At 41.5% G+C, this 12,717-nt stretch overlaps 1 protein-coding gene across 2 annotated transcripts in view; it reads left to right on the top strand.

The window, feature by feature from the left end:
* The window catches only part of LOC134220063 (poly(A) RNA polymerase gld-2 homolog B-like), a 40,367-nt gene extending 37,826 nt beyond the window's left edge, over window positions 1-2,541 (top strand). For both annotated transcript variants that reach the window (XM_062699014.1, XM_062699013.1), the window contains exon 9: window positions 50-2,541. In XM_062699014.1, the coding sequence (XP_062554998.1) occupies window positions 50-228 (179 nt within the window). In that variant the 3' untranslated portion in view covers window positions 229-2,541. The remainder of the gene's footprint in view (window positions 1-49) is intronic.
* The last annotated feature ends 10,176 nt before the right edge of the window (window positions 2,542-12,717 follow it).

The raw sequence follows: 12,717 nt of genomic DNA, 5'->3' as shown, positions 1-12,717 counted from the left end.
TTCTATGAAATAACATTTACACGATCTAACAATGTTCTAACTATTGCAGAGCCATTCGAACTTACTAATACAGCACGGGCAGTGTTCGATGCGGATGTTTTCGAGCACATTAAAACCGTTTTCCAGACCTGCTGGCAACGACTGAAGGAGACCAATGATCTCGGTTCGATATTTGACTGCGAGCCACTGTTCATACCCGTGAGTTCGGCGCTATCGATTACGTCATGATTACCACCATTGGCGATCCAAATGTTGTCTACGTCGTCGTGGTCGGAGCTGCTAATCGATTTCGGAGGCGGTTTTGTTGTAGTAGTTTGCACGTTCCGATGCAACTCACCTGATTGCTGATGGGAGGTGAGCTTCATAAGACTGACACTATTCTATAAGGGAGGTAAGAAATGGTAAATTCAGCTGGGCGATGCGTTCAATCAACGGATCTATGTACGAGTGCGTGGAGTCCGTTTTGCGCAATCGGGTTGGTGGGTGAATCGTAAAACCACGTCTACACATATCATCGGCATAAAAGGCCGATATCTTGCCCGCCACCTGCCGGAAGTGAACATGACCCAGCATTCGCTATGAAAGTTGGCACGTACTTTACCTGCAAGCAATGAAACTAAAAGGCATTAATCAGAGTCAAAAAATGGCAACAAAATGTGTTCTTTTTATCGCCAGTCGAATAGTGCGTATGTATTCCGGAGACTAACGAACGAGCGGCTTGTATGAATGGAAATGAGAGTCAAAAGAATTTTTAAAGTTAGATTTGCGCACTCCATAGCGGAACGCTATATCATGAAATGATCTCTTTAATTATTACGTTGTACTGTGCCATCGGTTTTTTTTGTTGTTTTGTACATTTGTACACTCGTAGCGTACGCGGAAAGTTTTTCGTTTTTTTGTGACTGAAGTGATGAATCCAGAAGGGATGTTCAATATGAGGGGACCAAATGGATACGCATACCCTGAAACTGCTTAAAATGGAAGCTTTCCCCTAGCTTGCAAACCAGTAGCAGTCCGTAAACATATATTTTCATCTTTCGCCCCGTCAAGAGTTCCTCTTGATTGATTTGAATTCAATACTCTTCCTAGCTAGCGTTGGCTTTATAGATACAAAAAGAAAGCTAAAAAACTAAAAGGAAATTGAGAGATCCTAAGTAATAATATATAGCAAAAGTAGGGAAACGGCTGAAGAGGTACAATAATTCAGTGGGTGAAACAAAGACAGTTTGCAAACACGAAATGAATACACTTTTTAAGGGTTCATTTTTAAAACAAAAAAAGATTTATATTAGAGATAAAAAAACACGGCTGTGAAAATTAAGAAATTTAAATTATTATTAAAAAAAGAGTGAAGCGTAACTTAAAAACTAATTAAAGGTATATTTTTAGATTTAATTTATATGAACATGGGAAGATGAAGACTATGGTTAATGTGAAGTAGGAAGCAAGAAGCGATCGAGACAGAAGGCGGAAGAGAGGAATGAAGAAAAACAAAAAAAAAACAAAAAAAGTATTAAAACAGAAAGTAAAAAAAAAAAACTAAAAAAAGTTACATAAAAAGTAAAACGTTTGACGAAGGCTGCTAGTATCAGGAACGAAGCAATCAAGAATCAAGTAGTCAGCAGTTTCGTTAAAATTGCATGAACCTATCATCAATGTTGGTTGTGTTCTGCACAACGGCAGTTTTCTCTTGCGAACCAAAAAAAGCAATAAGAAAGGATAAAGCAAACAAAAAAAAGTCCAAAAAGATGCGTTTCGTTTGAAAGGGCAAATTCTATCTCAATTTTTGTATATTGTTCAAAGGCACGACTAAAGGTGCAGCATTAGAAGGTAACCAGAGTTAGACCGAACAAAATGATCGGGCAAAGTTAACTAAACGGTGGCACAGGAAATAGAAAGAACGCTCATGCCCACATAACTCGAAACAAAAGGTTGGTTCAAGTGGCTCTTTGCTTCATTATCTCTGTTACACAAAATTTTTAAACCAAAAGCTTAGGATAATTAATCTTTGCCATTCTTGCTCCAGTTTTTTTTGTTATCTTTGCATCATCTATGTGAAATACTATAAGAGGCAGATTATTTCCGTATGTAAAGGACCAAAAGTCATGTAAAGCTAAAAAAAAGTTCAAAATCCAACCGAAACACAACGTTTGTTTTGTTCTATCCCCATTTCAATCACACTCGTATCGCCTGACGATTGAAGTCATGCAGCAACGTTCGTGGACAGCGTTCTTGTTTGTTTCCTTGTGCAGGTTTGAACGCCAAAGTTTTTTTTTTTAATTCTGATTATGGACAACGGAATTCAGAGGATGAGAGGAAAACAGAATGGATGGTTAGGAATTTACTGTTTGTTGGTGGCTCAAAACATTGATCGGAATCAAGGTTGACACGAACCACAGAGCTGTAAAGTATATAATAGGAGTTTTGCGTTGATGAAAAAGAATGAAAGGACAGTGTGAAAAAATAATTGAAATTTAACGTATCTGGCCGGACGCAAGAAACGTGATCATGAAAAGTTGAATAAAAAGTGAAAAAAGTGAATATTTGTCATAATCTTTCAATGTTTCCGAAAATCTGCTCTTACAAATCAATATTTTCCGAACCTAATCATAACAACATAAAATATTCAGGATTAGGGATTGAATCCGAAGGAGAATGAATAAAAATCTCTCACTTATCATCTCTGTATACATTTACGATTATGTAGCATATCACGAGAGACTTTTTTTTCGCAAGCTGTCGTCATGACAAAGATCTGATTTGGCCTATTATACCCCATGATAAACTTATTTTAAAAGGTTCTAAACGCTTCCCGCGCTGGTTCTGATGATGCATTTTAATTTATTTCACACAGTAGCAGGGGAAAAATATAGTATTAACATTTGCGAAAAAGAATCTACATGTCTTGGAAGGACTCGATCACTCAACCTCGTACGCTCTAGACAGGCGTGATAACCCCTACACTAAACGAACTGAACTATCGAAATTCATAACTGACGCCTTATGAATATTCGACCGATTATTCCATCAACAATGCTTCTTATACGCAGTTAGCTCCTCGAATACCCAAGCGTCGATGGGCGTGTGGTATACATAACGACTTCCCGATCCCGACGTCCATGGTTCGAACCCAGTCTGCCGCACTTCACTTTTTTTTAATGAAAATCATCATTCATAAGGCAACATATTGAAATTCATACCGATGCTTTGTGGCAAATTTCCATAAGGCGTTTTATTGATAATTGTACGTCCATTTTCCTCAGTGTACACAACAAGACCACTTAAAGATCACGTTTGCGGAAAAGCCATCAGAATCCGAGAGCCAGCATTCACGGTAAGCTCTTTTTTTTGCAATTTGAATATCATTACAGTTATCCTCTATCGGATACAGGAGAAAATAGACATGACTCTCCGACGGCAGCAGGCTGCATTCAGCTCCGCAATACATTTTTCGCTCAGCAATACATTTTTCGAACTAAATCTTTCACATGTTGTGCAACTGCACAAATCGAGTTTCAGACATAGTAAAGAAATAAGCAGGGAATCTATATTCCACCAACGCCTAACAATATAGGTACCCTTTGTCATCAACAGAGTTTGTTACTCGCAACTAGCCTTTTCAGAAGCCAAGGTGGAAGGCCTTCACCTACGTGTTGATGGTGGTATTTTGCGTCGGAGTGCTATCAGATTCGTCAAATCGACGTTTGAATCTTTGTTAACAAAAGCAAATAAGGCCGGCACATATATGAATTATTTCTTTTGTCATGTTGGTCATTGGATAACGAAGGGGGAGGTAAATAAAAAATAAATGGATAAATTGATAAAATCGTAATACTCATCAGTTTTCTTAAAGGATTTTCTGGGAAAGCCTAATATTTTATTTATTTTTACAATCAAATTTTGAATTCCCCCCTCAAATAATAAAATAAAGCCATCAAAAATGGAGGGGGGGGGCGGTGATAGAAGAAGAGAATAATATGTGTTCCGGTCTAAGTCGTTCCGAAAATTTGGTATTGATTGTCAAGTTCGGAGTATTACAAATAATCAACAAAACATAATACATTTGACCTCAAATTTTGCCAAAAATCCTGTTATGTAAGTCTGTTCACTGTACGATGTTGGGAATTGAGATCTTGCTAATTTTATCCCATGTTCTCATATTCCTCAAATTGCTTACTAATAACCTCACATTACTAGTCTGATCCAGAATTTTCCAGGGAATCGAGTAGACTTATTTTTGTCCACCGCACGACTAAAGAAGCCAAAATATTGCTTATTTTATCCCACGTAAACCAACTGCTCCTGGAATTCATCTCAAGGCTCCGGTATTCATCCCATCATAAAAGCAATGGAAAGCAATTTGATTTGTTTCTTATTTTTGTGTTTTTTCAGCAGTGAGCACATATGTCGACAAAAGGAAGCGACGAAATTGGTGCTGTATTTCTTTGTTTCGCGATAAGATGATATATTCAGTGAGTTGGAGATCGGAACAGTCCCCCCATTACCCAAAAGGCGCCGTTTCTAAATTTCCTCTTTCGTCCTTCTCGCTTCCTGTTGAAACGCATATACATAGCGTTTGCGTTGGCTGATTCAACTGTGGCGTACACGGTAAAGTAATTCCGTACGGAACATCCTGCCCCCGGTTGAAGCGTCGCGGTTCAAAAAAATATTGATGATCAGGTTGGCGTTGGTTTTCTTCAATTGACAAAACAGATAACTTCGCAATGGATCGGGAGAAAGTTTTGCCTTTGCTGAAAACGTCTACAACACGGACCAAACTGTCGGGACCAGGATAGACTTTGGTGATACGACCGAGCTTCCAGTGCAGTGGAGGTCGGTTTTTGTCCTGCAGAAGCACGATCATCCCAGGTCGAACGTTCGATGCGGTGTTCCTGTTTTTCTTCCTCGGTTGCAGGCTGCACAAGTAATCGCAAGACCAAGCCCTCCAGAATTGTTCTTGAAGTAGCTGCAGATGTTGCCAGCGGCTAAGCCGGCTGATCTTGATGTCCTCATAGGTTGGTTCGGGTAAGGCAGTCATTGAGCGACCAATCAAAAAGTGTGCTGGAGAAATCACTTCTGGATCAGCTGGGTCTCCGGATATAGCGAAAAGTGGTCTCGAGTTCAGAACGGCCTCAATTTCGCACAATAATGTTACCATTTCTTCGAAATTTAACGTTTTATTTCCTATTACTCGTTTCAGGTGTGTCTTGATAGGAAGAGTGGAATCGCCAACTTCTTATTGTTAACATTTCGTGGATAAAGGGCGGGCTCTTCTCCCCATCTATTTTGTCAATCTGGGAAACGAGGGCTAGATTATATTATTGTATGTACGAACTTTCTTCTGGAAGGAGATTCTCTTTTCATCCCGTGGATTCGCATAAGCGTCTTTGCGATTGTATGTCATACCCCAGAAACCCGTTGCCCAGAAAGTGATTCCCCAGAAATTAATTCCCCTGAATGCACTACTCCCCAGAAAACCATTCCCCAGAATACCACAATCCCCAGAAAGGCATTCCCCAGAATGCCCCTATCCCCCGAAAGACATTTCCCAGAATGCCTCCATCCCCCGAAATACATTCTCCAGAATGTCCTAATCCCCAGAATGCACCATTTCCTAGCTTAGACTAAATACTTCGTAATTGCTTCATCCCGGGCAAATGTGTACTTTTAAAGAAGGAGTCATCTACTCTTTTGCCTTATTCCGGACAAATGCATACTTCTAAAGAAGGAGTCATCTACTCTTTTGCTTCATCCCGGGCAAATGCGTACTTTTAAAGGAGTCATTTACTCTTCTGCCTTTTTTCCTGGCAAATGCATACTTTTGAAGAAGTAGTTATCTACTCGTTTGCCTTTTTCCGGGCAAACGCATACTTTTAAAGAAGAAGTCATCTGCTCTTTTGCATTATCCCGGGCAAATGCTTACTTTTAAAGAAGGAGTCATCTACTCTTTTGCATTATCCCGGGCAAATGCGTACTTTAAAAAAATGAGTGATTTACTCTTTTACCTTTTCCGGGCAAATGCATACTTTTGAAGAGGTAGTTATCTACTCGTTTGCCTTTTTCCGGGCAAACGCATACTTTTAAAGAAGGAGTCATCTACTCTTTTGTCTTATTCCAGGTAAATACATACTTCTACACGGAGACAAAAGCATTTAGTTTGAAACAACCATCTTTTTGGTTGAAAATCAAACTTATATTATGGCTGTTTTAAACTAATTTTTGGTTGTTTCGAAACCATGGTTTTGTTTGAAACAAACAGTCTTTATAGTTAGAAACAAACTTAAAAATAAGTTTAGATATACCATTTTTTTGTTTATTTCAAACGAAAAGCTAGATTCTATTTAACAAAATGTTGTATTGTTTCAAACAAAATTTGGATAGTAACTACAAACTGTTTATCTTGAGTTGTAACCGAAATATTTGTACACAAATTGATGAAACCGCACCATCACTGTGATCAATTACAGAAACAAGGAATTTAATTTCAGTAACTTAAATACAGGTAAGATATGATTACATTAAAATGATATATGCGAAAAACTATATACATCCTAACTGATTTATTCGAAAATTATATTTTGATGATAATTTGTTTTCTTTTTGCAGCTTGTAAACGCATTCGCCATGTTTAAAGATAAGTGCTACCGGGGCGAAGCTTGTCCATAGGAAATTATTTGAACAAAATCTACACTGGAATCGAATGCTACGACGAAACCGATCGACGAAAATCGTCAATATCTGCCATTATCTACGCCGCGCCGTTGAGGCATCAATTGTTCAGCTTATAATCCAGTTCCAAGAGCTCAAAGACCATCATGATGAAGACCCGTTGCTCTATGTATATATTAACCCGTCGAAACAAGGTCTGGAGGGCCTAGCGATAGCTTGGGAACGCTGATTAGAATGGCTGGCCTTGAAGACACAAGTGAAAATCTAAAATCCAAGTGGATGGTCATAAACATCAATATTTTTCAATATGAATCAATTAAATAAAATAGAATTGTAAGCAACTATGTAAGTTTCTTTTGATTACATAATATAAAAAACAAAAATGACAAGAAAACAATAAAAACAACAGTTTGGAATAAACTATTATTTGTTGGTTTCAAACAATAAATTGGTTTGATTCTAACTAAATTTTTGTTACTTCAAACTGTTTCCATTAGTTTGAAACAACCAAAGTTGGTGTCTGTAGCACGAAATGTCAAATGAATCAACCAAAATTATGGTCGATTCAAACAAAACTTTGGTTGAATTCAAAAACAAAGTGGAAAAACAACAACAGATTATTTTAGTTTGTTTTTACCAACATACTTGGTTGAAGTAAACATATTTTTGTTTGTGCCCAAATCAACCTAAGAATTTGTTTGAAGTAACCCAAGTTTTGGTTGTAGTTACTATTTATTTTTCTCCGTGTAAGAATAGAAATCATATATTCTTACGACCCATCGCATTTCATACTATTTTCAACGATTATGTCAAATGGTCATTATGCCACACGGCATTATGCCAAATGGTATTATGCCATATGGGCTTCCCCCAATATGAACAACGAGTATAATGGATTATATGCTCCTTCGTATTATATGTGAGCCCTAACAAACATATCAAAAGGGCTCCATTCCGGTCAAATGCGTGCTCTAAAATAAGGCAGCATATGTCGTTTTGCCTTATTCCGGTCAAATGCGTACTTCAATATAAGTATTTTTGCATATAAATATAGTATCTAGTATTTTTAGTTTTTTAGTATCTAGTAACATAGTTTCTTAGACTGATACCTTTTTCTGGGGAACGGGTCATTCTGGGTTTTTGGTTTCTGGGGAATGGGTCATTCGGGTTTTTTTTTTCTGGGGAATGGGTCAATATTATTCTGGAGAATTGGTCGTTCTGGGAAATGGAATTCTGGGAAATACCATTCTGGGGAACTGATTCTGGGGATTGGTATTCTGGGCATTGACATACAACCGTCTTTGCTTATGGAACCACCCCACCCATTTTTGTCCCTTCGTACAGGAGTCTGATGAAATACAAACAATAGCATAATCATGATTAAATCGTTCGTCAGATATGGCCAGTGCTATCGGCAGGTGCCTTGCTACAATAGATGGTAGTATCATCATCATCATCATCATTACTCGTTTCAGGTGTGTCTTGGTACTCTTTACGGCAGCCTCCCACATGCCACCGAACTCGCGAGAGTCTGGCGGAATGAAATGGCACTCAATTTCTTTCATGTGGCAAAACCTTACTATTTTGTCTACGTCGGGCTGGTTCCGGAACATCTCGAATACATGGTGAAGCTCATTCTTAGCACCATGAAAATTTGTCGCATTATCAGAATGAATTTGCGAAACATCTCCCCTACGGCTACGAAGCGTTGCAAGGCGGCGAGAAATGCGTCGGTTGTCAGATCGGACACCAACTCCAAGTGTGCGGCTTTCGTTGCCATACAAACGAAAACCGCGATGTAAGCTTTGACCACCTTTGGACGATGTGTTCCTTGCTTCACAGGCATCGGTCCGGCATAGTCCACACCAGTAATGCTGAACACGGGAGATGGTGTCACTCGTTGTTTTGCAAGATCGCCCATGAGCTGAGAAATGCCTGTTGGATTCGATCGAAAGCATTTCACGCATGACCTAGTCACCTGTCGAATGGTTGATCGAGCGCGTAGCAACCAAAACTGCTGTCTGATTGCAGAAAGAAGCCCAGCCGGTCCAACATGCAAAAGTTCGTGATGCATTTCTCGGATCAGGCGATGTGTGACTGGACGTGCGTTCGAAAGAATCAGCTGGTGCTTTGATTTGTCGGAAAAGTTGGAATGCTTGAGTCGTCCACCTACCCTTAGCACACCATCATCGGTGTAGATAGGATTGAGATTTCCAATGCGTTTGCAAAGCGTTTTAGTTTTCACTCGCTGGATTTCATCGCGTAGTTCGATATGCTGAACCACGCGTACGATGACCATCGTCGACCGTCGAAGTTCTTGTATGATTAGATGTCTTCTGGTGATGCGCTCCTTTTTAGGCTTGCGCGCGTTGTCCGAGAATTGCATTACCCATGCGATTAATCGTAGAAGCCGTCGGAAAGAACTGCAGGTTTCAAATATTTCCAGCTGCTCTTCGATGAGCGCCGGCATTACTGCTACATTGACCTTCAGTTCCGGTAGATCCTCGTCGAGCACATCATTCACCACCTCAAGACTAGTAACAAGTTGATATACTTGCCACCAGTCCAGAACAATTCGCTAACCATAAGCTCGCATGGAAGCATCCCACGAGATACAATGTCCGCTGTATTGTGTTAGGAACGAACATAATTCCACAGAAGTCCATCGGAGTTGGCTTGAATCTTGCTTACACGATTACATACGAATGTTTGTAGCTGATAAGGATGCTTTTTCAGCCACGCCAAAACTATTTCGCTGTCGGCTCAGCATCAACACTACCTTTCGTATGTTGATGCTGAGGGCTGGCAGCACCTTGCAGATCAGACGAACGAGTAACAATGACACGCACAATTCCTTGCGTGAAATCGTAAGTGCTCGGAGTGGTGCCACCTTCGATTTGCTGATTAGCTGTCTGGATTTGACGGTTCCATTATGCTTTGGATGTAAACACAGGCTCCGTATGCCGCATTAGATGCATCTGCAAATCCGTGCAGCTCATAACAAACAGCATCACGAAACGTTACTTGGCGAGGGATTTTTACCTGCATCAGTTGAGGGAGCGCGGTCTTGAGGTTGTTCCATTCCATTTGTGTTTGGTCGTAAACGGGTTCGTTCCAATCCAGTTTACATTGCCATAAGCGTTGCGCTTATTACATTGCCTTTGCGCATTCGGCAATTAATAGTTCATCGGTGATTATCTCCCACAGTAGGCCGAGAACGTTGATGACATTGTTGACATGGCGATCTGCAAGCGGCTTCAGCGTTTTTTCTCGTCTTCCGGAATACGTGCAATTAGCTCTGGTGAATTAGAGCACCACTTGTGAACACGGTATACAGAAAACAAGGTAGGCTCGTTAGAAAAATGACCCTTCGAATGTGACGCATATTTTATCGCCACATGTTGGAGTACAAAAGTAAGCATGCTGCGACCGTAGAGCATCGTCTCGGTCTAGCTTTTGCGAAGATAGCAGTGACGTCACATGTTTACATTCAAACTGAATGTTTACATACGTGATGAGCCTGCCTGACTTGTGAATTGGGAATCCACCACGAGCCAACATCAATTGTAGCTGGTGTTGTGCTTCTATGGCATCGTCGATCGTAGCAGTCCCTGATAAGACGTCGTCAACATAACAGTCAGACTTGATGATATTTGCTGCTACCGGGAATGTCGCTTCTTCTTCGTTGGCCAGCTGCACCAGGCATCGAGTGGCTTGGAAAGGCGCTGAAGCAGTACCGTAAGTGACGGTCAGTAGCTCCAGAATTTTCATCGGATCGTTCGGATTCTCCCTCCAATATATACGCTGCTTGTGTAAGTCGTGGGGGTTGCACATTAATCTGACGGTACATCTTGGTAATGTCCGCCGAGAAAACAATCTGGTGTAGTCGAAAGCGAAGCATGATGGAGACGATGTCGCTTTGAACTACTGGACCTATCAGCAGCACATCGTTGAGCGACAGATTCGTTTGAGCAGATTTAGCGCTTGCGTCGAAAACAACCCGAAATTTTGTCGACGAGCTTCCAGGACGAAGTACCGCGTGATGTGGCAAATAATATGGCTTGATATTCGTATCGTCGTCGACCACATTTACCTCTCGGCAATGACCAAGTTGCAGATACTCTCGGATAAAGTCCACATATTGCGCTCTCAGTTCGGGGTTGGGCTGTAGCCGATTTTCCTGCATGAAAAAACGTCGCATTGCTAGATTTCGGCAGCTGTCCATCTGATTGGCATTCTCTTTGAGCGGTAATCGAACCACAAATCGTCCACTGTTATCTCGGAAGTGTGTTGATGTAAAATGGTCTTCACATCGTTGTTCTTCGGTCGAAGTAGTGGCAGCATTAGGAACTTCTTCAATTTCCCAGAATTGGCGAATCATTTGTCCGACAGAAGCGAGAGATGCAACATGGGAATACTGGATCGCTTCTTCTTTTCGTGTTGGCCGGTAAGCACCAGTTACTAGCCATCCTAGGTGCGAGTTTCGTAGCTCGGGAAGATCGTCATCGAGTGTGATGTGTCCTGGTTTCATCAGTGCAAAGAACAACTCTGCACCAATCAGCATATCAACTTTGTTGGATTTGAAGAACGACGGATCGGCTAGTTGAATACCATCTGGGATTACCCAATCAGTGACATCGATGTTTGTTGTCGGGATTGCTCCAGTGACCTTGGGGGTCACCAGGCATTCAACTGCCGCACGGAAATCACTGCATCGGGATTGAAAATGAACTTCCACCTTGTCTCGTGCCAAAGTCCTGACATTGTTGATGCCAGATATGGGAACATTAGCACGCTGCTTTTCCATTCCAAGAGTGTTGGCCATGCGTTCGGTAATGAAGTTTCCTTGGGATCCACTGTCCAGAAGGGCTCTGTACTAATGGATTCGGTTGTCTCGGTCGGTCACTAGAACTACTGCAGTTAGCAGTAGCACTGTTTTCGGAGCGTGGTCGTTGCTCAGTTAGCATGTTGTCGTTACATTTTCTGACGAATCTTGTTCCTGTGGAATACACAATGAGGACGACGATGTCGTTCCGAGATTCGCAGTTCTCGACTCAGTCGTTGCGATAATGGTTTTAGACTCCAGCTGGTTCGTAGTGTCGTCATGCAGTATTGCGTGTGGTGTCGCTTTTGACATTTTTGTCAGGTCTTTGATGAAGGGCAAGCATTAGAGCGATGTCCCTTTCGGAGGCAGTTAAAGCATATACCTGCCGCGCGTACTTTCTCGAACTTTTCAGCACTCGACATTGTGTTGAGTTTGTTGCACTGATAGTTTCGATGGAGTGCGTCGCAGAAATCACATTTTTCGTTGAAATTTTCGGAATTCGTTGGCGCTGCGTGTGATCGCTGGTTAGCAACCTTAGCGGTTGGAATCTGAATCTGCTGTTTCAGTGCTGGCCTCGTTGATGACTGCAAGCAAGCAGCTTCGCACCTCCCCAGCACTTGACATTGCGGCTTTAGAAAGGTGATCGTGGGGCGATATTCTGGCAACTTCCCCAGCACTTGACATTGCGGCTTTAGAAAGGTGATCGTGGGGCGATATTCTGGCAACTTCCCTGGTTTCAGAGATTGTTTCCATTGCTTACGTGTCAACTTGTCTAATGCTGCAGTCAACAGATAGACAATCATCAACTCTGATACACCCTTCAACTCCTGGTTCAAGTACTCGAGACTCTCGACGTGGTTGATACATTCGTCGAGCAGGGATCGCAGTTCTCTGTGGGATTCGGATGTCATTCTTATTAGGGATAGGAGATCTCGGATGTGTGTCTCCACAATTACACGTTGATTCTCGTAGAGTTCTGTTAGGATTGCCCATGCCTGTGCGTAGTTACCTTCGTGTATTGTTTTTGCATCGAGTAAACCTGCTGCCGCTCCGACCAGTGCCTTGTCCAGGTGGTAGAGCTTGATGGCATCCGAATCGCGGGATTGTGCCATCACATCCTGAAGCATGGCTTTGAATATTGGCCACTACTCACCATCGAAAGCCGGGATCGGTGCTTTCAGTGGCTGCTGCTGTATGACAACTTGTGCTGGTGGGGCAACCTG

The sequence above is a fragment of the Armigeres subalbatus genome, chromosome 3, assembly GCF_024139115.2.
Source record: "Armigeres subalbatus isolate Guangzhou_Male chromosome 3, GZ_Asu_2, whole genome shotgun sequence".
NCBI lineage: Eukaryota > Metazoa > Arthropoda > Insecta > Diptera > Culicidae > Armigeres > Armigeres subalbatus.
This window is presented reverse-complemented; position numbering and strand designations above follow the sequence as displayed.